The sequence below is a fragment of the Callithrix jacchus genome, chromosome 7, assembly GCF_049354715.1.
Source record: "Callithrix jacchus isolate 240 chromosome 7, calJac240_pri, whole genome shotgun sequence".
NCBI classification, from domain to species: Eukaryota; Metazoa; Chordata; class Mammalia; order Primates; family Cebidae; genus Callithrix; species Callithrix jacchus.
In genome coordinates this window covers 50872887-50900821 of record NC_133508.1, presented here as the reverse complement: position 1 = coordinate 50900821, position 27935 = coordinate 50872887, and the positions used below count along the sequence as shown (strand labels likewise).

Sequence of the window (27935 nt, the reverse complement as noted above, 5' to 3'; positions counted from 1 at the left end):
TCCTTGTGAGTTTCTTTTGAACAATTTTATGCAATAATCTATTTAAAAATAAAAATGTTTTGCTTTTCCTCTTTGACCTCTTTATATAATGAGTCCTTAATTACTCTGGGTGGTGGCTGTTTACTAGTTTGCAGATGGAGGAAACGTCAAGCTGCCTTGATTTAAAAAGCAATTGGGAGAAGTTAATCATCCATCGAGCCCTGCCCTAAAATCTTAGTTCACAGCTTGCAAAACACCCCAGGTAGCCAGTAGCTTTCCTAATCGATGGTAAAACTAGCCAACCATCATGTAAAAGATGCCTACTTTTTCTAATGGTTGGGTTTGAAAACCATCCCTTTTGGACCAAGGCTCTCCTCAACACAAGGTGCCTCCTCTCAAGATGGCCCCAGGGTACACATCCCAGAAGCCAGTTCTCCCTGGATGAGCTGAGCCCACGGGTAGAGAGCACGTAAGAGCTCATGCTGACTCTGGTACCTCACCATACAGGACACGGCTGGGTTTGGGCTTTCCCAGAACAAAGGTGGCATCGAATCAGCTCCCCAAATGTCATCGCTAGAAGTCAACTGCCAGCAGAGATAAGTCTATCATTTGCTGAGCACATCCCACCACATGGGTACTGATTCCAGGCTCTTCATGTACCATTATCAAAGACATCATTGGTTGAAAATTGTTATTACTGAAAAGAAAGTTTGTGGAGGATTTGTTATTAAATCAGAGCTTATTAGTCTCCTATTTCCCATCCCCCTCCCAATGACACTGACTGTGATCCTGAGCATTCGTCATACATGGGCACATCATCGTATTTGGGTGTTTCACAGCAGAACTGAACATCTGCTGCCCTAATAACATTACCCCTTGAAAACTGAGTGCTACTAATGACATTTTGGCTCGCATTAGAAAATGTCTTGGGAAATGAGCTATTAAGTAGGAATGTGTCCTAAGTCACAATTTTTGTGACAGGGTGGGACAGGGGACAGGCAGCTGATAATTTTTTTAAAGGAATAGAAGAGAGGTATGAAGTATGATAGAATATTCAACATGGACGGCACATTTTTCTGCTGCTAGTTAGCTGTCAACCCACGTTACAAGTGAGCGATCCTCCAAAATTTTAAAAAGTTTTCCAATGATCACTTATATTGATTATTCTTTCTTTGTTTAGCTCAACTTGGCTTTCCCTGGTATTTAAATGTTAATCATTTCTTTAACAGCTTGGAGTGAGGTTCAGGTTTTATCTCAAAGCGCCCCACCCCCACTTTTTTGAGACAGAGCTCTGTTGCCCAGGCTGGAGCTCAATGGCACGGTCTTGGCTTACCGCAACCTCCACCTCTCAGGTTCAAGCAATTCTCCTGCCTCAGCCTCCAGAGTAGCTGGGATTAGAGGCATGCACCACCACACCCAGCTAATTTTTTTGTATTTTCAGTAGAAACAGGGTTTCACTATGTTGGTCAGGATGGTCTTGAACTCCTGACCTTAGGTAATCCTCCTGCCTTGGCCTCCCAAAGTGTTGGGATTATAGGCGTGAGCAACCAGGCCTGGCCAAGAAGAGCTTTCTAGGTATTCAGATGTGCAACTGGTTTGGGAAACCATTGGTTTAGACATGATATTTATATGTAAGACCTATCTAGATAAAACAATTCACATAAAATTTTCTCCAGTGAGCTAGCAACTCATTGAGGTTTTCAGAGGATTACTTCATTTTCTCTTCCACCTTATCCACTATAAAATAAGGCATTTTTTAAAACCCCAAACAACCGAATTTCTCAAGACATCTCTAGAAATAGGAAGTGATCTCTTTCTATTTCTTTCTTTTTTTTTTTTTTGAGATGGAGTTTCGCTCTTGTTACCCAGGCTGGAGTGCAATGGCGTGATCTCCGCTCACCGCAACCTCCGCCTCCTGGGTTCAGGCAATTCTCCTGCCTCAGCCTCCTGAGTAGCTGGGATTACAGGCACGCGCCACCATGCCCAGCTAAGTTTTTGTATTTTTAGTAGAGACGGGGTTTCACCAAGTTGACCAGGATGGTCTTGATCTCTTGACCTCGTGATCCACCGCCTCGGCCTCCCAAAGTGCTGGGATTACATCTTTCTATTTCTTATATCGACAATCATTTTTCCTCATTCTCATCAATGATGGTCTAGATAGAAAAATAGCAAAGACTCAAAAAACTCCACCAAAGCTTTTCTCCAAGGTGTTTCACTCACACGGCTGCAGCTGCCAACTGTGAGTCACCAGTACAACCCAAATCCTGGCCAGATGGGTTTAGAACAGACGCTTGCACCATGTAAACAGACATGAACTCAATGGAAGGTGGTAAGTATTCTTACAGAGTACTCACTGGACAACTGCCATGTAAAAGTAAGTAAATGTCAAGGTCTCCAGACTGTGAAGAGGTCTATTACTCATTTTTGAGATTAATACTCTAGTTTGGGAACAGGTAACCGAGACTGTGATTAGTCTCAATATCTATTTTCTGGGGCTTCTTTGGTAGCAAAATCCAGATTTTTATAAGGCAACAACAGTCCCAGCTAAGGTTCATGAGAGATAACATCCTTTGAATTCATGACACTGTTGTTTTAAGTTTTCTATCTGCAGTCAAACCTAGTCTAATAGTTACAGTGTGAATATTTGTCATTGTGAGTTTCTTTTGGATAATTTTATGCAATGACCTATTTAAAAATAAAAATGTTTTGCTTTTCTCTTTGACCTCTTTATATAACGAGCCTTAACTCCTCTGGATGATGGCTACCTACTAGTTTGCAGATGGAGGAAAAGTCAAGACTTCTCTATCTATCTATAAATCTATTAAGATTTACAGACGATGGCTGAGGGTTGCACCCTTGGGTGTCCACACAAAGTTCTCCATATCACATTCTATCAGCCTGGGGTCCACCAGGCCACATCAGTAGCTGCTTAACTCACCCTGTGCAGGTGTTATCAGTAATCATTTCAGGTAGAGAGGTATGTTCAGCAACCCACTAAACCAACCGCATCAACTCAAATCCAATTATGAACCTATCATACAAGGCTTGGTTCAGAAGTCACTCTTGCACCCCAACATGCCCCCTGTTGATTATTACATTTGTTCATGGACTTTGGAAGGTACCGATTCTGCAAAAGTAGATCAGCCTCCATGGAGGTGACTGGTTTTCTTACCCCTGGAGTGACTGGTTGCCATGTTTGAGGTTGTGGTGCTCGGACTTCCTTCTTCGGGGTGCGCTGTGCTTTCTGGAGTTGGCAGATCCTCGGGGCCAATGTCGGTCACACTCTTGACACTCGTTGCCACCTATTGTGGGTGTGAATGAGGAAAAATAGAAAACAAAGCCTAATTGTCTTAAAATATTAAGACAATTAGCTAGTTAGTCTAATTAACTCTGCCTTATAAAAGAAAAGGATTTAAGGTGTCATCAAAATACGGAACCCATGATGGCATACACTGCAAGCAGAAACAAGAAAACGAACAGAAACAATTAGATCTTGAAGAGACTGTTGCACACACATGTTCACAGCAGCATTATTCACAAGAGCCAAAAAGTGGAAGCAAGCCAACTGTCTGCAGACAGAAGAATGGATAAACAACACGGTCTATCCATGCAATGGAACGTTATTCAGCTTTAAAAAGGAAGAGCATTCTGACGCATGTTATAGCAGGGATGAACCTTGAGGACATTATGCTAAGTGAAATAAACCAGTCACAAAAGAAAAGTACTATATGATTCCACTTACATAAGGTAACTAGGAGCCAAATTCTAAAGTAGAAGGCTGGCTGCCAGGGACCGGGGGAAGGGAAGGATGAGGAGTTATTGTTTCATGGGTAGAGTTTCAGTTTTGCAGGATGAAAAGTCCTGGAGATCAGTTTAATGGTGTGAATATACTTAACACTACCGAACGGCACACTTCAAAATGGTTGCAATGATAACGTTTATGTTATTTTTTTTACCGCTGATGAGTACCTCCTATGAGCCCAGCACAGTTCCAAGCCCTGGGACTATAATGTGAGTAATATAAATTCTCTGTTCTCTTGAAGCTGGCCTCTGGGATGGGGTAGCAGAATGTGAACATTTAGCAGGTAAACAAGCACAAAAGGCAGTTTGACACGGTTTTGAGGGCTTTGTCTAGACTAGACTGGACTAGCCTCTGGAAAACTTTCGGTAAAGGGCCAGATGAGTAAATATTTCAGCTGTACAGGCCACACAGTCTCTGTTCTAACTAATCAACTCCACTCTTCTGGAAAGCAGCCGGAGAATTCTCAGCTGAATGGGCATTGGCGTGCTCCAGTGAAACTTCGTGTACAAACACAGTGGGAGGGCCGAATCTGGTGGGTAGTTCGCTGACCTCAGGGCCAGAGGGTGACTTCTGATGGAGGTGGGGGTGAGATTACTTTAGGCTGTTTGAGATGGCTTCAAACTTGAGAATTATAAGAAAAAGTCAGCCATGGAAAGATCTGCGCCACGTTCTAGGCAGAGAAAACAAAAGCCTAAGTTGGAACAAGCTTGGTGTGTTCAAAGGTCAGAAAGTCCAAGGTGGCAGAAACAGAAAGGGAAGGAGATGCTGGTGTACAGCTCAGACAGGCAGGCAAGAAATCACAGATCGCCTCAAGGGTGGAGGACGTGGCTCACTGACCTCCTCAATCCCTCCCAATGCTTGGCATCTTGTCTTGTCTAGGGCAGGTATGTAACAGGAGTTAATTAAAATTTATCAGGTTAAGAATGTGTTGGGGTTGAGAGGCTAAATAGTCTATAATCATGTAATCTGTGGACTGGTTCTAGTCCATGTTTATTGCCAGTCTATAATGGGCAAAGAAACTGAGAAGACATATTTAGAACCCGTTAGAGCAATGACATGGCCACAACACCCAAGAAAACTTTCATTGTATTGAAAATTGGGCTGTAACAGACTGGAAATGTAAAATCCTGACTCCTTACCAATTTGAGAAGCCTTGGCTTCTACTCTGAAACCATCTGTGATCATCCACCAGCTAAGTGGACAAAATTGGGAAGGACAGTGAGTCCTCACTTAACGTTGTTGATAGATTCTTAGAAACTGCAACTTTAAGGAAAATGACATGCAGCAGGTCCTCAAATAATGTTGCTTCTTTATAAGTCATTTTGTTTCAAGTCACAGGTTTCCAAGAAACTATCAACAGCATTAAGTGAGGACTTATTCTTTTTTGTTGAGCCACATAACTATACCTTGGTATGGTGGTAAAAATGCTGATTTTATATATAGACGTATTTATCTATAAATTAATATACATCATAACCTTGCAATTTGATCCCCTGCCTACGGAAAAAATTCCTCTCCCCTCAGGACACTGACCAGAGTTGTCAAGCCAGCCGTAGAGAGGTCTTCACCAGCTCCTGGGGTCAGCACATCATCTTCGGCACCTGGCATCACAACGCTGCCTTCTGTACCTGGAGTCTTGATGTCATCTTCTGGCTGGCCCGTGCTGGCTGAAGAAGAAAGACTGAGTCAGAGCCTAAGGCAGAAACCGCATAAGCAGACTGAATTTGCCGGCTACATGCGGAGTATTTTCTTTTCCAGTATTTTTAAAAACTTGTGTTTTATTTTGGTCCTTTTTCTGGCTTCCCGCAGTGCCAGAAACCAAACCATCCTCCTTGCAGCAATTCTGACACATACAATACCCTGGTTACCTCCACTACAAAGCAAAGGAAGATGAAAACCTCAAAAGGTAGAGCAGCCAGCTGCTCCCTGGGGCCCCACTGAGATGGCCTGAACAGGGGACACACATCTTTCCTTTTCGATAAGAAATCAGATTCTTCCTGGTGTCATTTCTATGATGAATTAATGTATTCATCTAGACCTCAACAATTTTAAATTAGAGTCAATGGGAAAGACTTCTGAACATACCCCTTTACAGACTCCGTGCAAACTGAGGTCTCCATCTTTTTATTTTTATTTTTTTTCCCTACTTTTTCAAATTAATTTTTTTTAAGAGACAGAGTCTCCTCTGTTGCGGAGGCTGGAGTGCAGTGGCACGATCATAGCTCGCTATAACCTCAAACTCCTGGGCTCAAGCAACCCTCCCGCCTCAGTCTCCAAAGCAGCGGGAACTACAGGTGTGTACCACCAACATCCAACTTCTATCTTTTTAAAATCCAACTCTCTCTCCATGGAATTTTGAGAGTGCTGTTCACTTGGACAATTAGAACCACAGGCTCTGACCAGAGACCTCATAGATTACATGGAGTTTTACCTCTTACTTTATAGTTGGGATTACTGTCTACAGGGGAGCGTCAGTAATATGCTTAGGGATACCAAGATACCAAGAGAACACTTAATACACCAAAAGCCAACTAGCTGGGTGCAGGGGCTCATGCCTGTAGTTCCAGCACTCTGAGAGGCCAAGGTAGGTGGATCATTTGAGGTCAGGAGTTTGAGACCAGCCTGGCCAACATGGTGAAACCCTGCCTCCACTAAAAATACAAAAAGTAGCTGGGTGTGGTGGTGGCCGCCTGTAATCCTAGCTACCCAGGAGGCTGAGACAGGAAAATTGCTTAAACCCAAGAAGTGAAGGTTGCAGCGAGCTGAGATCGCACCACCACACTCCAGCCTGGACTCAATCTCAAAAATAAAAATTAAAAAATATAGGAAAAGAGCCAAACTAATGAACTGCCCCTGGCCCTGGCTTTTCTGCATTAACATTTGGACAAATGACGTGTCATACCAATGAAAAAGGTTTCTGGTAAAGTAGGGGATTGGAATGGACTACCACGCTGAATTCTACAATGAGACACAGCAGATAACAAGTGTCCTCTTCTTCAGCTTCTGCTGCAATGATCCAAACTACTCATGGTCACGCTCAAGCACCATCTGTAAATTATCACCGAACAACCTCTTCGTGCATTAAAAATGTGACTCATTGACCACGGGCTTCTTCCCTGGACTCCAGTGGTCCTGGAAATTCCGTGACTCAATACAGTTGCAAAATAAACAAGCACATCCCAGGAGTGAGGGGAGGGAGATGCTCAGAGACTTCTTTCGGTAATTAAAGAGCAGATGTTGTTTGTCTCTAGGCAGCACTCACACTAGCAATCCATTCCTTGTCTTGAGATACCTTATTCTCCCCACTGCTTAGACGGCCCAACCAGAGGCACAGCTAGTGAATATTTGATTATAGCATCTTTGATGCCTCGAGTGAGGAAGCCTCTGAAGTAAGTTCACTTGTTCTGTGAGCCTGCTCTTTGATTCTAGAGTTCTGATCTAGTAGAGATGGCTCTGGATGCCTACCTAAACATTTACTTTTTATCTGGGGGTGTGGAAGGGGGTTTACCAGTTAGCAATAACTGAATACCTCCGTGCATGCAAATGGTTTGCCTCTCCTTGCGGCCTTTTGCTGGAGTAGGGGTGGAAGTGAGGGTTGGTGATTGGCTCCCACAAGAATGCATGAGTTGCAGTGTAGGCAAACATTTAACGTATTTATTGAGCTCAATGGGAAACATCCCTTTGCCAGACAAGTAGTCCCTATTTAAAATTCACTGGCCGGGCGTGGTGGCTCATGTCTGTAATCCTAGCACTTTGGGAGGCCTAGGTAAGGGGATCACCTGAGGTCAGGAGTTCAAGACCAACCTGGCCAACATGGTGAAACCCCATCTCTACCAAAAAAAAAAAAAAAAGCCAGGCATGGTGCTGGCCCAAACCTGTAGTCTCAGCTGCTTAGGAGGCTGAGGAAGGAGAATTGCTTGAACCCAGGAGGTGGAGGTGGCACTGAGCTGAGACTGAGCCACTGTACTCCAGCCTGGGTAACAGAGTGAGACTCCATATCAAAAATAAAATAAAAAATAAATAAAAACTTATTAAACCTCCCATTTTATTTTCTTCCTCCCCTGGTTTGAACTTAGTTAACAAATTATCAATTTTAAAAATGTTTTCTGGAGCTGCTCAGTAAAATCACTTACTTATTTGGCGTATCTAACTTAAAACAATCCTTGTTTATAAAAAAAAAAAATCAAGTGAAAAAAAAGAAAAAAGGAAAAAAAAATCAAGTGCTCAATGAAGTTAGTTTTAATTCTTTCATAGACAGCTCAGTTCATTGAAAGTGTAACTTGATAAAAATTCCTTCTTGTTCTTTTCTACCCTTGGTCCTCAGAGCCAAGTACTAAAATCGCTCGGAACGGACAAAAGACATTTTATGAATGACAGTCGGGATTAAGATGCATGTCTTTTGTCTCACTGCCCTGGCATTCTTTCTGCTCCATGGGAAAGCTGAACTTTAACAAGAGATCCCCAATTGTTCCTCTTATTATCTTGGCTGAAGGCTTCCCTGGGTGAAGAGTTCCTACTAGGCAGAGTTTCCAGCCAGGATCTGAGGTTCTCTTCCCCTTCCTCTTGAAATTCAAATCATGTACTGATGTCTTCACTTTCCAATCCTCTTTCCCCCAAGACACAGGCGTGCACACACACACACACACACACACACACACACACGAATGTACATATTCTCCAATCCTCTTTCCCACAAGACACAGGCGTGCACACGCACACACACACACACACACACAGGGATGTACATATTCTCCAATCCTCTTTCCCCCAAGACACAGGCATGCACAGGCGCACAGACATACAGACATATACACACACACACACACACACACACACACACACGGATGTACATATTCTCTGATCCTCTTTTGCCCAAGACACAGGGGAGCACAGATACACACGCGCGCGCACACACAAAGGATGCACATATGTGCACACACAATCGTTTCTACAAGTGTAGTGATGAATTTGCCGTCATAAACCAACTCCCACAGCCTGGCCTGCAGGTTCAGTTCTGCAGCAGCGTGCTCGCATGCTCACATAAACACCTTTTCCTGCAACACCCAGCCTCAACTGAACACAGCTCATTGGAAGTTTTCAAATATGGCAGCAACCGATCCACCTACTTTGAAATTGGTTGTTGTTGTGATTCTTTTAAAAAGCTAGGCTGAAGTTTCTAGCACCTAGGAGAAGACGATTTAATAAATCAACTGTCTCTCAGGGTTCTTAATTTTGAGAACAAATAAACTTAAGCAATGCTTATTTGTATGAAATCACTGATTATGAGTAAGTTTTATCTTTGCATTCATGTCTAACACCTCTTTAGATTGCACACATTATGAGATGGAAAGGTCTCATTTTATTTATTTATTTATATTTGTAGAGAGGAGGTCTCACTATATTGCCCAGGCTGGTCTTGAACTCCTGGACTCAAGCAGTCCTCCGACCTCAGCCTCTCGAAGTGCTGAGATCACAGGCATGAGCCATCATGCCCAACCTGGCATTTCTTTTTTTCTTTTTTTTTTTTTTTTGAGATGGAGTTTCACTCTTGGTACCCAGGCTGGAGTGCAATGGCGCGATCTTGGCTCACCGCAACCTCCGTCTCCTGGGTTCAGGCAATTCACCTGCCTCAGCCTCCCGAGTAGCTGGGATTACAGGCGCGCGCCACCATGCCCAGCTAATTTTTTGTATTTTTAGTAGTGACAGGGTTTCACTATGTTGACCAGGTGATCTCTTGACCTCATGATCCACCCACCTCAGCCTCCCAAAGTGCTGGGATTACAGGCTTGAGCCACTGCGCCCAGCCCCAACCTGGCTTTTCTTTAAAACTACTTTAGAGTTTAGATGCAACATTCAATCACGCTGCTGGTGTAATTGTATTGTAATAGTCCCAAATCATTAACAATATTTTGAATAAGTGTTTTCAATCTTTTGGTTTTATTCACACTTCTCTGATTTGTGGTAGCGAGCTGTTTCATCCATTTGTCTTCTTTTGTGCCCATTTTTTTCTCTGCATGGCATTCCCTCTTATAAGTAATTCCCTCTTGTTATACCTTAAGAATATATTCTTGGCTGGGCACGGTGGCTCACACCCATAATCTCAGCACTTTGAAAGGCAGAGGCAGGCGGTTCACCTGAGGTCAGGGGTTTGAGATCAGTCTAGCTAATGTGGTGAAACCCCATCTCTACTAAAAATGCAAAAAAAATTAGCCAGTGGCAGGTGCCTGTAATCTCAGCTACATGGGAGGCGGAGGCAGGAGAATCGTTTGAACCCAGGAGGCGGAAGTTGCAGTCACACCATTGCCCTCCAGCTTGGGCAACAAAAGGGAAACTCCATCTCAAAAAATATATATATATTCTTTGGCCTATGCTACTGGCATTTTTTTTTCTAGCTGGCATCTACGTCTTTCTTTTGCAAATGAGCAAGCTATCAGTAGTCAGACTTCTTAAACTTGTTTTCTCTGACGTCACACTCACAAACCCTTCCTCAAGAACACATAAATATTCACCTATCTTTTCCTTATGGTATTGTTCTTACATTTAATATTTCTATTTGTCTTATGTTTATTTTGTATTATATAAAAGAGAAATATAACTTCCCTCCAAAAGATAAGCCAATAACCCTGACAAATCCTCTTTTCCCCATTGCTTCAAACCCAGCTCTCATTAAGACAAATCTTGCTGGGAGCGGCGGCTCAAGCCTGTAATCCCAGCACTTTGGGAGGCCGAGGCAGGTGGATCACGAGGTCAAGAGATCAAGACCATCCTGGTCAACATGGTGAAACCCCATCTCTACTAAAAATATAAAAAATTAGCTGGGCCTGGTTGTGCGTGCCTGTAATCCCAGCTACTCAGGAGGCTGAGGCAGGAGAATTGCCTGAACCCAGGAGGCGAGGCTGCGGTGAGCCGAGATCGCACCATTGCACTCCAGCCTGGGTAACAAGAGCGAAACTCCGTCTCAAAAAAAAAAAAAAAAGACAAATCTTTTTTTTCCTAATACTATGTCATGGCTGGGCATGGTGGCTCATGCCTGTAATCCCAGCACTTTGGAAGGCTGAGACGGGCAGATCACCTGAGGCCAGGAGTTTGAGACCATCCTGACCAACGTGGCGAAATGCTGTCCCTACTAAAAATACAAAAATTAGCCAGGCATGGTGGCACATGCCCATAGTCCCAGCTACTCAGGAGGCTGAGGCAGGAGAATTGTTTGAACCCAGGAGGCAGAAGTTGCAATGAGCCAAGATCGTGCCACCGCACTCCAGCCTGGGCAACAGAGCGAGACACAGTCACAAAAGAAAAAAAACAAAAAACAAACCTGACTCATAGTTACAGGAGAAACTTCCCAGCACGAGGCCAGCTTAAGTAGCCTGGACATTGCCAACTGTCCCTTCCCCACGTAACTGTCCCTTTCCCACGTATCTGCAGAGTCTCCAGAACCTGTTTCTAAATCCGCGCTCTCTTTGCTGTAAGCTCCCCCCCTCCCCCTCCCCCTCCCCCTCCTCCTCCTCCTTCTCCTCCTCAGCTGACCACTGCTGAGTTAAACCAGTGATCAGGGAGTAGCTAGACTTAACACTCCATGAAAAGTAAATTATTCAAATGGGCACATTTGGGGGTTTTTCAAGATCTGAAACGGACGCAGCATTGCAAATTCCACTTAAAGTGGAAGATATACATCACTCCCATTTGCTGCTCACAATATAGGGTTCACAGGGTGTCTCCCACTGACTTTATCTCACAACAGCCCTGTGGTGGCTGGACCCTTAGCCTGCCTTCAGAAAGAATCTTGTCAGGCCAGTTTAGCAAGAATCCCCCCACCCCAGACATCTCTTAGCAATTTTCCACCCACTGATCCCCTCATTCTGCTTGTCGGCTACAAATCCCCACTTTTCCTTGTACCCAGAGGTGAACCTGAGCTCTCCTCCCGATACCAATGCCCCTTATTACAGTGGTCTTGAATAAAGTCTTCCTTACAGTTTTAACAAGTGTCAGAATAATTGTTTCATTAACTAAGTCAGAAGTGAAGTGAAGTGCAGAGTACGGTGGCTCACACCTACAATCCCAGCACTTTGGGAGGCCAAGGCGGGTGGATGACCTGAGGTCAGGAATTTGAGACTAGCCTGGCCAACATGGTAAAACACCGTCTCTACTAAAAATACAAAAATTAGCCGGGCATAGTGGTACAGACCTGTAATCCCAGCTACGCGGGAGGCTGAGTCAGGAGAATTACTTGAACCCGGGAGGCAGAGGCTGTAGTGAGCCGAGATCGTGCCATTGCACTCCAGCCTGTGTGACAAGAGGGAAATTCTGTCTCAAAGAAAAAAATTAAGTGATGTGCCAAGTTCACTTGATTCCTTAACAAAGCCAAATGTTCTGACCGCATCTCTGGACTCACCAACATACAACTGAAAAGCAGCTGTGGATTTTTGCAACGTGCTCTCCGGCACTTTGGGCTAACATGCCTGCTGCCTTCCCCTCCCTGGGTTCTGAGAACCTTCCCCTTCTGCCCCTGTGCCATCCTCATCCTCATCTTCGCAGAAAGCACGTCCCGGTAGTCAAGAACAAGTGCTTCCCCCACCCCCCCACCCCCCCACCCCCCCCCCCCCCCGGCATCTCACTGCCTCTTATCAAATCCCAATTGCCAGAATCTTCCAATCTTATTTAACGACCAGTCTTGACTTCCTCCAATGTGTCCCCTTACTAGGAGAAATCTGGACGAATCTAAACTTTCAGCAATGGCAGGTTAGAAGACACGACTTGCTCTAAAAGAAGGTGGTTCTTTGAGCAGCAGCAGCCCTCTCTCCTCTTAACTGTGCAAGTGAAGGCAGCAGCAAAAACCAAGACTGAAGCCTTGGTGAGTTCATCTCTCCAGCCCCAGGTCCCAGCACTCGTATTCCTTCCACAAATATTTACCCAGCACCTGCTATGCGCTGGGCCACATTCTCAGCACTAGAGACAGAGGAGTGAACAGGTAAGGTCTCCACTTTCAGGGACTGGAGTACTGTTGGAGTGGGGTGGGGTCACCATAAGCAAATAAACACCACATCAAGATAGCTTATTGGGTGGCTCACGGCTGTAAGCCCAGCACTCTTGGAGGCAGAGGTGGGTAGATCACTTGAGGTCAGGAGTTCAAGACCAGCCTGGCCAACATGTTGAAACCCTGTCTCTATTAAAATTACAAAAATTAGCTGGGCATGGTGGTGGGCACCTGGAGGCTGAGGCACAAGAATCGCTTGAACCCAGGAGGTGGAGGTTGCAGTGAGCTGAGACTGCACCATGGCACTCCAGCCTGGGTGACAAAGCCAGACTGTCTGAAAAAAAAAAAAGATAGCTTCTTGAACACATCAAGGTAGCTTACTTCATGCCTTCAGACCTCTGTTCAAAGGGCACCCATTTAAGTGACTACTCTTCCCCTCTTCCATGGCACAGAAACCTGAGTGTTTAACCATCCTACCGACTCACTACCTGACTGTCCTATGGGATAACTGGGTTGGGGCCTCCCTCCCTTCCTCTTTTCCTTCCTTCCTCTCTCCCTTCCTTCCATCCATCAGTCCCGTCAGTCCCTTCCTCCCCTCCCTTCCCTTCCTTCCCTTCCTCCCTCTTTTCCTTCCTTCCTCTCTCTTCCTTTCTCCCTCCTTCCCTCTCCCCCTCTCCCTTCCTCCCCTCCCCTCCCTCCCTTCCTTTCCTCCCTCCCTCCCTCCCTCCCTTCATTTCCCTCCCTCCCTCCCTCCCTCTCTTCCTTCCTACAGAGTCTTACTCTGTCACCCAGGCTGGAGTGCAGTGGCTTTCTTGGCTCACTGCAACCTCCACCTCCCAGGTTCAAGTGATCCTCATGTCTCAGCCTCCCAAGTAGCTGGGATTATAGGCACAAGTCACCACACTCAACTAATTTTTTGTATTTTTAGTAGAGACAGGGTTTTGCCATGTTGGCCAGACTGGTCTCAAATCCCTGACTTCAGGTGATCCGTTCCCCTCAGTCTCAGCTCAGTTCAACAAGGTCCCAAACTGGCCTGGCGTGGTGGCTCACACTTGTCATCCCAGCACTTTGGGAGGCTGAGGCAGGCAGATCACCTGAGGTCAGGAGTTCAAGACCAACACGGAGAAACACCATCTCAACTAAAAATAAAAAAGTAGCTGGGCGTGGTGGCACATGCCTGTAATCGCAGCTACTCAGGAGGCTGAGGCAGGAGAATCCCTTGAACCCGGGAGGTGGAGGCTGCAGTGAGCCAAGATTGCACCACTGCACTCTAGCCTGGGCAACAGAGTGAGAGTCCAAATCAAAAAATAAAAGTCCCAAACTTAGCTGTTTGCTGGTGCTTCTCTCAGTCACCATGAGTGGGTTTTGGAACTGGGAACAAGGCATTAGATTTTCCCCCTATTAACCACATTTTGAGTTACCCCTAGTGTCCCACTGCCTGGCCCATCTCCTGACCTGGTGTTGAAGCCTTCCTTTGGAATACTGATGTTCGGCTTTCAGCCACACCACCCTGTACTCGCCTGACCTCATCTGGAATATTGATGCAACCCCTAACCTTTGAAGTCCCAAAGCTCCTTTACCCAAAGAAAGTCACTCCCTAACCCAGAGTCGTGCGCCCGTAACCTCAGCAGTAGCTGGTTGTGATTCACATAATCACTGATGTGGCCAGTGAATTTTCTTCCCCTCCACCCCTTCCATGGAGCCTGGTAAATTGCTTACTGGATCAAACGTTTGGCCCTGGAAAATTTAGACAACTGTGACTAAATCTGGGCTTTGACCTGCCTGCCACTCTGTACCCACAGAAATGTCCCCCTCACTGAATTTTCCTCCAGGCATACATAGTGTGATAACCTGCTTTTTGTGAGCTTAAACTGACTCTCTCTTCCTCAGCTGAGAGCTGTTCGGGCCTCATGTTAGCTTCTTGAGCCGGACAGACCCCATCTTAGCTTCTTTATTTTAGTTATTCCCCTCATTAAATATGTAATTGTAGCATGTAGCTGGGGCAGGATGACACCGGGCACATCCCAGAACGCATTTGCTGATAAGGGGCCAAGTTAAGCAGCACCAGCAAAGCCTGGGAATGCAGTGCCCAGAGCCCCCATATCTATAAGTTGTATGTCTTTTTCTGACAGCTCTAGCCCTTGCACCTGGTACGGTTTTATTTCTCATGTACTAGTTTATCTTTTAACTTTTTGCTTACTCTGCTTCTGTGAAAAACTTGCTTCAGCTAGGTTCCCCCCTCCCTTTTCAAACTGGAGTATAAGAAACCCCCAGACTCTTTCTTCGGGGCTGAGAGAATGTTGGGCATTAGCCACCTCTCAGTCACCAGGTAAAATAAAGGACTCGTAATTCAATCTGAGAGTGTGGTGCGTTCCTTAACTCGCTTGGGTATAACAATAGCACCAACTGAAGCCCACGCGATTCCTAGAGTCTGGCCCTGGGGTAGGTATTTAGCAGATGTCTGTTGAATGGCAGCATAAGGACATTTATACATTCACATTTCTTTTCTTTTCTGAGACATTGTTTCACTCTTGTCGCCCAGGCTGGAGTGCAGTGGCGTGATCTCCGCTACTGCAACCTCCACCACCTCCTGGATTCAAGCAATTCTCCGGCCTCAGCCCCTCAGATGGCTAGGATTACAGGTACCCGCCACCACACCCAGCTAATTTTTTGTATTTTTAGTAGAGACAGGGTTTCGTCATATTGACCAGGCTGGTCTCGAACTCCTGACCTCAGGTGATCTGCCTGCCTCAGCCTCCCAAAGTGCTGGGATTACAGGCACGAGCCACCGTGCCCGGCCAGAACACTTCTTTAAAATTATCTTCTGTATTTATAATGCTCCTGCCACTGCCCACCAGGGCTCACCCCAGAGTTGTTAGGCACCTTCTCCCATAATGAAAGAGATGGTGTAGCTAAAGACAGAACAGCACTTGTGAAGGGGAACTGCTCTGCTCTGCGTTGCCGTTCGATTTCTCATGAGCAGTGCCATGGTCACTCACTGTGGCAGGTCCTGTCAGCCCTGCGGGTCAAGCCTGACGACGAGATGAGACTTGACTGTGTGCTGTCAGCACTGGGGACGTGTGATTCTTCCATAAAATGAAAGAGAAACATATCAAAGCTGAGGAGATCAGACAAGTGTCCCTAGTTCCCCTGGAGAAATCAGGAGAAACCCTGCACGTGAAGATGGGAAACCGCATCCCCTGACTTCAAACTGGGAGGCAGTCTGCACGGTACCCCATGCCCCAGAGTTTGCTGTGGGCTCTCAGTGGGGGTGCCCCCTCTGGGTCACTTCCCAAAGTTGAGGGCAGCATTTGGAAGGTTTCTGCAGCTGAACTGGGCAGTGAAGAAGAGGGGTCAACGAGGAGGACTCAATTTTTCTTTCAGTAACAAGGAGTCACATTAAGTCACTGAGCAAACGGAATATGAATGTTTTGCTCACAGCCACATCATCAAAAAGGGACAGGATATAAGATCCCTATGACATAATACAGGTATGACGTTATCTCCCAATCAGATCTAGCCTCTCTCCCCTTTCAAGAGGGAAAGGAACTGAGACCTCATGTGCACCTTTCACAGATCTTTGCATTTAACTCCAAGACGATCCACAAGGTGTTTTAATAACGAGTGCTATTTGTTGAATTTGGAGAACGTGCAAAATGAGATGTCACGTGCATGCTCTCTTGTTCTTTACAAAAGTCTCACAAACAGCACCATCCTCATTTTTCAGCTGACGATGGTGAGGCTGAGACGTTAAGTCAACTGCTCATGAAATCAGCAAGTGCCAGCACAGGGATTAGACACTGCAGTCTATTCAGACTCTCAAACCCATGCTCCCAACCACTGTGTCTTGTAGCCTTCACATGCACCAATCCCTTTTTTTTTTTGGAGACATAGTCTTGCTCTGTTGCCAGGCTGGAATGCCTTGTGCGATCTCGGCTCACTGTAATCTCCACCTCCCAGGTTCAAGTGATTCTCCTGCCTCAGCCTCCTAAGTAGCTGGGATTACAGGCACGCACCATCACACCCAGCTCATTTTTGTATTTTTAGTAGAGACGGGGTTTCACCATATTGGCCAGGATGACCTTGATCTCCTGCCTCAGCCTCCTAAAGTCCTGGGATTATAGGTGTGAGCCACTGTACCTGGCCCACCAATCACTGTTGACCAGCTCTCTGTCGTATTCCTCTTTACTCCTAAAGAAAGGTCTGGAGTAGACCGAGCTGCCTTAGATGGTGGCTTCTGCAGTAGATTATTGAGGTGGGGCTGCCAAGGACACCTGCAGGCTCGTCTTTTAGCCCTATTAGTGCCCTTCGAAAGCCCATCTCTCCTTCATTGCCCAGGTAAAATCCCCTTCCCTTCAGAGTTCTTCCAAGTTGCCAGGAGAAAGTAATCTCCTCTAAACTAGCATAGAATTTGGTAACATTTTGGCATTTATTACCTTCTCCCTACCTGCATCTACAAGTTCCTTGAGGGCAACACCCCATCCTGCTTAAGTTTATGGCCCCGCTGCTAGCACAGCCTCTGCTGCCTGAATGAATAGATGAATGGCATTCATCGTTTTCAGAGTTCATGGGAGTCAATCAACACACTCATCCTCAAGCACAGACATGGCTCAGAACTCCTCAGTGTTCACATTCACGGCTCTGATTACAACCTCAACCAAGATTACTCAACCTGGGGAGTAGTTTTTCTCTTGACCGAAGCAGAACGTTCTCAGTCCAAGAGGAAATGAGTTCACAGTTCTGTGGACTGAAATCACAGCTCCGTAATAAACTTTTCTGGAACTCAGCTAGGGCTGGAGTCATGAACACTCCCCCTTGTAGGGAGGGGCACTTAGTACCAAATGACAAAAACCTGCTTTAGAAGTGCTGTCCTTCAGCAGAGCTTCGCAATGGGGTGGTGAGGCACTTGCTGTCTGCTCGGAAATTAAAAGGAAATCTGAGCTGATTCACTCAGGGCTGTCAGCTGAGCAGACCCTGATTTTGCAAGAGTGAGAAAAGAAGCAAGCCCCTTTGCATCTGACCTCACCGTCCACCCCATGTAGCTCAGACAGCCCAGCTGTGAGCTCAGGAGGACGAGGTCTGCAGGAATGTGCAGAATGTGGCCGTTTCCACTAGCGTCCCTTGGCCTCGATCCCAAGCCTGGTTTGGGACCTTGAAGTATGCCTTGGTAGAATTTTAGAAAACAGTTGTTTTTGTCTAGGAGAATCTCTTCTGTTCTTCCCTTGCCATTTTTCTCCCTTTGTTCCAATGTAGGAGAAATTCAGGCAGCAAACTTCATCCTCAGGGCTTAGCTCTGACACTCTTTTAGATGACTGTCTTCCTAGGTACTCATCAAGTACATCAAGTTCAGTGTCTTTACTATTACCTCAAACTCACTGTATCTGGAGCCGGGCGTATAAATGTCTTTTCCTTACCAAGTTGGTTCCTCATCTCTCATCCCTCCTACCTGATTTTTATGCTTCTATTATCTGCTTTCTGTCATTCCTGTGGATCTATCCTGTTTCCTTCCTCTTCTTCCTGCCAATGTTTACTATGTACCCACTGTATTTTATTTTATTTTTCATTTTTTTTGAGATGGAGTCTTGCTCTGTCACCCAGGCTAGGGTGCAGTGGGGCAGGCTCACTGCAACCTCAGCCTCCCAGTTCAAGTGATTCTCCTGCCTCAGCCTCCCAAGTAGCTGGGATTACAGGTGCCCACCACCAGGCCCGGCTAATTTTTATAATTTTAGTAGAGAAAGGATTTCACCATGTTGGCCAGGCTGGTCTCAAACTCCTGACCTCGTGATCCACACGCCTTGGCCTCTAAGTGCTGGGATTACAGTCATGAGCCACTGTGCCCAGCCCTATAGGCTCTTTTAAGTGCTCTCCTCTTTAAGGAACAAGATAGGTACACAAATAGTTAAAATACAGTGAGGAGAATCGCCAAAGCAATCTTGGTAAAGACAAAGCAGACTCCTACTTTCATTTGCAAACTTACTACAAAGCTGCAGCAATGAAGACTGTGCTACTGGTAGGATAGACATATATATAGATCAATTTAATCCAGAATTAAACCTATACGTTTATGGGTGATCGACTTTTGACAGAGGTGCCAAGATTCTTCTGTGAGGAAAGAATCATCTTTTCAACAAATGGTGCCTTGACAACCGGATACCCACAGGCAAAAGAATGGAGCTGGGTCTCTACTTCATAGCCCACACAGAAATAAACTCTAAACGGATCAAAGACCCAAATATCAGAGCTAAAACTGTAAGAGTAAAACCCTGTAAGCTTGGATTAAGCAATAGCTTCCTAGATGACGCCAACAGTACAAACAACAAAACACAGATATATTTCACTTCACCAAAATTTTAAACATTATTCAATAGTGGCTCTCAGGAAATTGAAAAGACAAACTTCGCCCGGGATGGTGACTCACGCCTGTAATCCCAGCTCTTTGAGAGGCTGAGGCAGGCAGATCAGCTGAGGTCAGGAGTTCGAGACCAGCCTGGCCAACATTATGAAACCCCATCTCTACTAAAAGTACAAAAATGAGCAGGGTATAATGGTGCACACCTTTAGTCCCAGCTACCCAGGAGGCTGAGGCAAGAGAATCGCTTGAACCTAGGAGGTGGAGTTTGCAGTGAGCTGAGATAGCACCACTGCACTCCAGCCTGGGTGACAGAGTGAGACTCTGCCTCAAAAACAAAAACAAAAAACAACCCAATCCACAGGATGTAAGAAAGGTCTGCAATTTATATATTTAAGGGTGTACTATCTAGAATATATAAAGGAGGCTTTCAATCAGCAATATAAAGGCCACTCAACTTTAGTGAGCGAAGCAATTAAACAAACATACCTCCAGAGATATACAATTGGCTAAGAAGTGCATGAATAGATGCTCAGCATCACTAATCTTTAGGGAAATGCAAATCGAAACTAAGAGATGTCATTTCATACTCATTAGGATGGCTACAACGTAAACACACACACAGAGAAAGAAAACCAGTTTTGGTGGGGATGTGGAGAAACCAGAAGGTGCATTACTGGTGGAGCTGTAAATGGTACAGCCACTTTGGAAAACAGAATGGCAGTTCCCCAAGCATTAAACAAACTGGGTGTGGTGGCATGAGCCTGTAGTCCCAGCTACTTGGGAGGCTGAGGCAGGAGGATGGCTTGAGCCCAGGAATTTGAGGCTTTAGTGAGCCATGATAGTGCCACTGCTGCCCAGCCTGGGTGACAGAGAAAGACCTCATCTCTAAAAAAATGTTTAAAAAAGAACAAAATTCTGGTGCATGCTCTAACAGGGATGGACCTTGTAAGCGTCACACTAAGTAAACAAAGACAGACAAAAAAGCCACATATTGTGTGATTCCAGTGACAGGAAATATCCAGAATAAGCAAATCCAGAGACAGAAAGTCAATCAATGGCGGTCAGGGCCTAGGGGAGGAGGGGGAGTGACTGCTGATGGCATGGAGCTTTTGGGGAAGGCACGTGATGAAAATGTTCTGAAATTGATAGTGGTGATGGTTGCATAACTCTGTGACTATACTGAAGACTAGTGAATTGCTTTACATGTGTTAATTTTGTGGTATATGAGTTACATATCAATTTTAAAATGTGAATACAGTCCTGAATGCTGTAAGAAATGACTAGTAAGAAGTCAGGAAATACTAAACTGTAAGCCTTGCTGGCTCCTATTCCTAGAAATTTGGTCTCATCCCCACTTTCTGTTGTCACCAGATTTTGTCTCTTTAGCTCCTGACCCCCCCACCTGTCCCTAGACTGGTCCCACAAACTAGATTCAATCTCCTATGGCTCCTTCCTCATTAATTATCTTCTGACAACCAGCCTCCATGGTCCACTCCCATCCTCTACTTCTGCCTACAGAAAAAGGTCCGCCTCTCCCACTCAGCACGGACTCATCTGTCTCCTCAGTTTCCTGCCATTGCCCAACTCAACCCTTCTAACCCCCAGCCTTCACCACTCTTGCCAGCCCTCAATGCCCACGCCTCTTCCCACAGAAAACCCGGGCTAATCTAACTTCCATGCATTTGCTCAAGCTGTTTCTTCTGCCTGGACTGACCATCCCTGCCACCTGATCCAACCAACCCCACCACTTTTCATAGCCAAGATCAAATTGCATCTTCCCCACAAGGCTTCTTCCAGCTCCTTCCAATGCCAAGATTCTCTCTCATCTCCAAATCCCTAGCAACAGACAACACATTTGCTGTGTAGAACACGACTTTATCTGCTGCCCCTTATGTTCTTTCTACATACACAACACACACCTATCTTGTCTCTCTGCAAGCTGCAATCACAGCGCATGCTTCCTCTCTAACTTAATAATGTGTGTGCTCTGTAAATGCTTAAGGGGACAGGGACAGCTTCCTTTCATTCAGTACTCCCAGCATTGTGTATACACATCATCAGTGTTATGTATGCAACAAAGTTAATATAAGCCGAAGAAAATCAAGTACGTAAAAATAACTGGTGGCGGGGGATGGTGGCTCAAAGGCCAGCACTTTGGGAGGCTGAGACAATTAGATCACTTGAGGTCAGGCGTTCACGAACAGCCTGGCCAACATGGTGAAACCCCAGTCTCTACTAAAAATACAAAAATTAGCCAGTCACAGTGGTTCACGCCTAGAATCCCAGCACTTTGGGAGGCCAAGGCAGGTGGATCACAAGATCAAGAGATCGAGTCCATCCTGGTCAACAAGGTGAAACCCCGTCTCTACTAAAAATACAAAAATTAGCTGGGCATGGTGCTGCGCGCCTGTAGTCCCAGCTACTCAGGAGGCTGAGGCAGGAGAATTGCTTGAACCCAGGAGGCGGAGGTTGCGGTGAGCCGAGATCATGCCATTGCATTCCAGTCTGGGTAACAACAGCGAAATTCCATCTCAAAAAAAAAAAAATATACAAAAATTATCCCAGCGTGGTGGCATGTGCCGCTAATCCCAGCTACTCAGGAGGCTGAGGCAGGAGAATTGCTGGAACACGGGAGGTGGAGGTTGCAGTGAGCAGAGATCACGCCACTGCACTCCAGCCTGGGTGACAGAGCTCCATCTTAAAAACTAAATAAATAACAAGTGGTTTGCTGCCATAAGGTAAGAAGTACTTGAAGGAATCAACCGCTCACTTTTCTGCGTGTCCTCATTGCATGGATTCAAGCAATTCCAACCACAACTGACTGTGTAGCTAAGTGGTTAGGGGCGTGGGGTCTGGGGTTGAGCAGCCTGGGTTCACATCGCACTGTTGCCATTTCCAAGCTCCGTGTCTGTGTGTGGGTTACTGAACCTTGCTGAGTCTCTTAATTCCTCTATAAAATACAAGAAGCTCCAGCCGAGTAGGTCTGTTGTGAGGACTGAATGAAACAGGGCTTAGGTAAACGCTAGCTATTATTATATTGTTAGTGCTATTAACACCAGCCATTGAGGACCTAGATCCCTTAGCTTCACAGATTCACATTTAATCTTATGGGGCGATTCAGCTCAGTTTGTTCCTGTTTCCCATTAGCCAAGCTCACAAGAGGCCAGAAAACAAAATATTTAGAAGGGGAAATTGTTTTCTAACTCTTCATACGCATATTGCTCTCCAAGGCATGCCCTTCTTGGGAGTGAGATGTCCCGAAAACGCTACTTGTATTTACAACAAAAGCAAAGGGTGGAGCTGTTTGGGTGAAATAAATTTCCAGACTGTGACAAAACAGAGATTTCTGATTCATCGTAGAATCACCTTGATTGAGATCAGAATACCCCCAGCCACCCCATATAACACCTTTCCTACTCCCTGAAAGCAGGGATAAGGTTTGCCTTGTTCCCCACTGCCTGACTTACAGAGTAGCTTCTCAATAAATATTTGTTGGCTGGGCGTGGTGGCTCACACCTGTAATCCCAGCACTTTGAGAGGCCAAGCCAGGCTTAGGAGTTCGAGGCCGGCCTGGGCAACATAGGGAAATTCCATCTCTACTAAAAATACAAAAATAGTTGGGTGTGGTGGAGCACACCTGTGATCTCAGCTACTCAGGAGGCTGAGGTGGGAGGATCGCTTGAGCCCGGAGGTCAATGCTGCAGTTAGCTGAGATCATGCTACTGCACTCCAGCCTGGGTGACAGAGTGAGACCCTGTCTCAATCTATCTATCTATCTATCTATCTATCTATCTATCTATCTATCTAAATATTTGTTAAATCAGTTAATTCTTTGGGCAGGGTAAACTTAAACATCAACAACTTCTCATTCTTCTCCTCTCCCTTTCTAGATTCTAGGCAAACTGATTCCCTTCTCTTTTGAGCAGGACAATATTCGCTGTGTCACAGCTTTTTGTCTATTAGTTGTGTTGTGTTCTCCTGGATGGAAACACCCTGAGGAATTGTGGGAAGTGCCCTGTTCTCATCATTATTATGTTAAAAATATTCCAGCATGCCCCTTATTTGTACATGCTGCAAACCTTAACAATGATTATTACCCCAGTGGCTCAGGGTTGGTCTCCCTCTACAACCTGGGGCACTCTGTGGTCCATGCCCCTCTGGACAGAGGTCAATAGCACATCTTTCTCCGGATATGTGTGTGTGTGTGTGTGTGTGTGTCTATGTGGGTTTTTTTTTTTTTGGTGGGGGGTGCATTACATTTAACATTGCCTCAGTGTCAGCTTTCAGCTCCTCAAAAAACTCCATGAACTATGCCTTCATATTTCCCCCTGGACTTAGGTTGATTCATCTCAAAGGACAAATCCATCTCTGAGCAATTCTCAAGGCAAAGACACTCAGCCAGACGTAAAGGAGGGTGAGCCCACCTACCTCTTTCGGCTGACACTCAAGGGAGCTTGCCATTATCTGGGCTGGCTGCCCACAGGCCATTTGACAGGTGCTGGGTTAGACATGTGGGAAGGAAACAGCCACCTTGTTTTCCTGCCTTGGATGGAATTGGCAAAATTCCAACTGTTCCCTACCGGAGCTCCAGCTCACAGCTCTTGGATAAAATGTCTAATCACGGAGCTGTATCTCTTGCCCAGCAAATGAGAATCCTGAGACTCATCAAATAACTGTCCCGTCCACTTGGCCTTAAAAGTGTCCAGCACCCTCCATCAGTTGATTCTCTGCAATAAAATGTGCACACCGGGTATTTCCCTGAGAGGTTTTAGAGCGCCAAGGGGCAAGGCTTCCTGAAAGAGCCCTCAGGATCTGATTCAGATTCAGCAAATGAATTTCACCAGGGTAATCCTGAGTAGTTGAGTTCTCTCTCCCCCCTTCCTCCTCCTTCTCCTCCTCCTCCTCCTCCTCCTCCCTCGCCATATCTCCACAAGTTGTAACCTGGCATGCCTGCTCTCCGAAGCCAGAAATATGACAAATATTCAGATAAGCCGATGGAATTTAAAAGTGCAGGTTTATTGCTTTGCTAATGAGAACTGCAGAGCACACTTCAGAATGTGAGGTGTGCCTCTCTCAGCTTTGCTTGTAGCACAAATTCCGCACCTAGCAACGCACCAAGAACTCAGGAAATGCTTAATAACTGTTTGCAGATTGAATTAATGCATCTTATTTTAATGTATTATGACAATTTCATTCTTAAAAGGATATGGGGAGCATTTAATGTAAAAGTGTTTTTGTATTGTTAGAAAATTTTGTTTTTATGTTTAAGGGGCTTAAAGTGAGGTCAACCTTTAATTTCAAGTTCAACAACCTCTTTTTTTTTTTTTTTTTTTTTGAGATGGAGTTTCGCTCTTGTTACCCAATGGCGCGATCTTGGCTCACTGCAACCTTCGTCTCCTGGGTTCAGGCAATTCTCCTGCCTCAGCTTCCTGAGTCGCTGGGACTACAGGCGCGCACCACCATGCCCAGCTAATTTTTTGTATTTTTAGTAGAGATGGGGATTTCACCATGTTGACCAGGATGGTCTCGATCTCCTGACCTCATGATCCACCCGCCTCGGCCTCCCAAAGTGCTGGAATTACAGGCGTGAGCCACCACGCCCGGCCTCTTTTTTTTTTTTTTTAATAGCAGAGTACTGTAGTAAAAATAGCTTGAGGTTTGAAGTTAGACCTATTTTTCAAACCCAGTTCTGGTATACTCCAAGGTAAGAGTGTGTAATTTACAAGTGTTTTGAGGATGGAAGGAAGTAGCCAGGGGCATTCCTAGCAGGTGGTGGGTGATGGGAATGGGAGAAAGGTGGTGTCCTTATTTTCTTGGCCTGAGGCCACTGTCATGCCAAGGCTTGGGGTCCTTCTAATTCTACTGTGTAGAGTCACTAGCGTGCTGCTCGTTTTACAGAAGCCACAGAAAGGAAGGCGTTTCGTCCCATCAGCCATGTCCAGACGTAGCCTTCTCATGCCCGGACACATTTTTTAAATTGTGCTTTTCTATATTCAATGCTATTCTGGATCTTATACACCAGTGCAACGCAGAGGCCTCCCTCGCAAAGCCTCTAACAGACCTAATCTTTATTATGTGCCTTCAGCGCAACAAAAACTCTGAACAACTCATGAGGATTTCAGGGCCTCCTAACTGGCAAGCGTTTCGGGGGAAATCACAGGGAAATTTGTTGGCCGCATGATTAATCCTGGGTGTATTGGTCCCGGAAAAGCGCGTATGGGTTAGCAGCAAGCAGCGGCTTGCAGAATCTCACAAAATAAACCGTCTAACGAACAGGCCCCAAAAAACCATGCCTTCCAGATGGAAGTTCAGCATGAGGGTGGGGCCTAACAATGGAAGAAAACGCCAGATGTGTGGACAACAGACCTCCTTTGAATCCACACTAACACCCCAAGAGATGACACAGGGGACCAGATTATAAAACTCAACCAGATTACAACCCTGGAGGAGGGAGCCCAGTAGGGCGTAGGATCTTAAGAAAAGGATCATAAAATTCATCACCATAATTACCCCCCAGCCCAGCTCCCCAACACAAGCCAACAATAGCTTCGCTGGCGAAGTTATTCATCCATATTCAAGTTGCCTTGCTCATTATTCTCAGACAAAAAGGCTGTTGGGCCTCTGTTCCTCTGGCAGCCAGGCAACTCAGCACCCACCCTCACTCAGCCAGCCCCCGACTACAAACCACTGCTTTCTTTAGTAGTGGAGTTTCCAGTACCAACGATGGTTTTTTGGTTTTACTGTCATCTTTTAGGACTACCTTTGACAGTCAGAAGCTGGCTGAAGATAATCACAGCTAAAGCTTCCCTGCGTGAATACAAAGGATGTTACCAGCAGCTGTTTCTTCCGCAAGGCTGGGATGCTGAAGTGAGGGCCCTCCCTCACATTGCCCTGACAAACACAAAAGGGTGTCATTTGCACGTCGTCTCGCCAAATAGGAAATGTAAGTGAAAACACAGAACTGTACATATTCCAGTGGGAAGAGAAGTTCCAAAGATGGGACTGCCACGAATAATCCGTGGCTCAGTCCCTTTGAAGCAGTCAGCCCAGCACTGAGCAGTACACTCTATCATTTCCCTAAGACTGGGTATTTTTTTCTGTGTGGACATTTGTAGGAGCCCAGATTAGGCGCAACCCTCCTGCAAACCACTCCCTCTCCAAGAAGTATTCTTCTGGGCCTAGGCCTACCTCGATCCTCAATTTGGAAAATGTTTACTTTTCACATCACAGCTCAGCAACCTCCAGCCCCAAAGATCACAAGTTAGCTTACAATTCCTTCAACAAACGTTTAGTGAGCAACTACTACATGCCAGGCGTGGTTTTGGCCTGGGAGAAATCAAGGCTAGATGTAGCTGCGTCCTCCAGAGCATATGTTCTATTGAGGAAACATAAAAATAAAAACTCAAGAAACAAAACGTTGACAGATGTCAGCGGAGACCACCAACACAGCAACCCAGCAGAAAGAGGGAAGGCTCCAGCAGAGGCAAAGGGGAATGGAAGATGTGGATGCCCCCACCCCCACATGGGAGCCATTACGTTTAAAACCTAAGGAGTCGCCAACAGGCATTGGGTCACTGATGCTGTGGCTTAAGATGAACACGTGGCTCAAACCCACTTAAGCCTCAATGTTCATAAGGCGCAACCATCCTCATGCACTCCACACTCCTTGGAAGCCTCCACTTGGACCTTTTCCACCCACACTATCCTCTAAAGAGGGTAAAGGAGGCCTCTTCCAGTCCACTGATGGGGTGCTGAGTGCGTCCAACAGGCAGGGCGCCAGACTACGTAGTCCCAAGGGAGACCAGGGCCACCGCAGAGAGGGGAATCCTCCTCTTGGCCCCAGTCCTCCTGAAAGTCCCGATTCTATGGGGGCGAGCTTCTCCCGAGGCGTGCGCATGCCTCCAACACACCGCCCTATCGGAAGGAAACCCCAGTCCCTGCTGCCAGTGAGTGGGGCAGCCTACTGTGAACCACCCGAAATCTCTGGCGCGGCCGACTCGGAGGGAGGCCCCCTCTGCTGCCCACCTTGCAGCCTGTGGATTCCGGGGGCTCCTCCCGGCACACCCGCGCAGCTGCGTCTTTGGGACCTGGCACCGGCTGAGCCGCTGCCTCTCCTCCTCCGGCGCTGAGCCGCCTGGCACACACACACCCTCAGCTCCCCCGCGCTCTCCTGAACAACCTCGAATGCCAGGCCCGGGCATTCCAGCAAGTCTCTGCTCGCTCGTCCCCACCAGCGACCGCGGGAAGCCACTTGGCGCTGGGTCTTACCTCCTTCTGCCAGGACCCAGAGCGACGCGCTCCCCAAAACGAAGAGTAGAGCTGACACCTTCCACATCGTTCCCGACGAGTTGCTCTCCTGGGGGCCGAGCAGCGAGTTTCTGCGATGGGGGATTCAAAAGCTTCGCGGCCACAGGCCCAGCCTGGAGGAGCGCGACGGTGGGGGTCGGAGGGGTGGGAGCGGCAGCCCTGGCGCAGGAGGGTGCCCGAGCTTCCCCGGCCCCAGACAGCCGGACGGCAAACTTTGCTGTAGAGAACTTTCCAAGCGGAGTCAGCATTTATCTCTCGCGAGGAGGCGGGGGCAGAGGGGTCGGCCGCAAGGTGGTCTCAGTCCCGGCGCGCTAGGCCCGCCCTCGGGCTCTGTTTGGCCAGCGCCAAAACGATGATCTCAGGCCAGGTTTAAAGTTACAGGGCCGCAGCTGCGGGGCCGCCAGTAGTGCGGGCCCTGGCAAAATGGGCTTTTATTCTGTTCAACAACAGGAGGGAAAGGGACCACATGCAACAAGCGGGTTTTAAAAAAACAATAAACGGGGTTTTAAAACCCTATATTT

General features: G+C 46.4%; 1 protein-coding gene across 2 annotated transcripts in view; it reads right to left on the bottom strand.

Annotated features, from left to right (window-relative positions):
• PDPN (podoplanin) overlaps positions 1 to 27687 on the bottom strand; it is a 32880-nt gene extending 5193 nt beyond the window's left edge. For both annotated transcript variants that reach the window (XM_003733345.6, XM_078330414.1), the window contains exons 1-3: positions 27376 to 27687; positions 5315 to 5448; positions 3152 to 3281 (exon numbers count right to left, since the gene is read on the bottom strand). In XM_003733345.6, coding sequence (XP_003733393.6) covers positions 3152 to 3281; positions 5315 to 5448; positions 27376 to 27442 — 331 coding nt within the window. In that variant the 5' untranslated portion in view covers positions 27443 to 27687. The remainder of the gene's footprint in view (positions 1 to 3151; positions 3282 to 5314; positions 5449 to 27375) is intronic.
• Between the last annotated feature and the right edge of the window lie 248 nt (positions 27688 to 27935).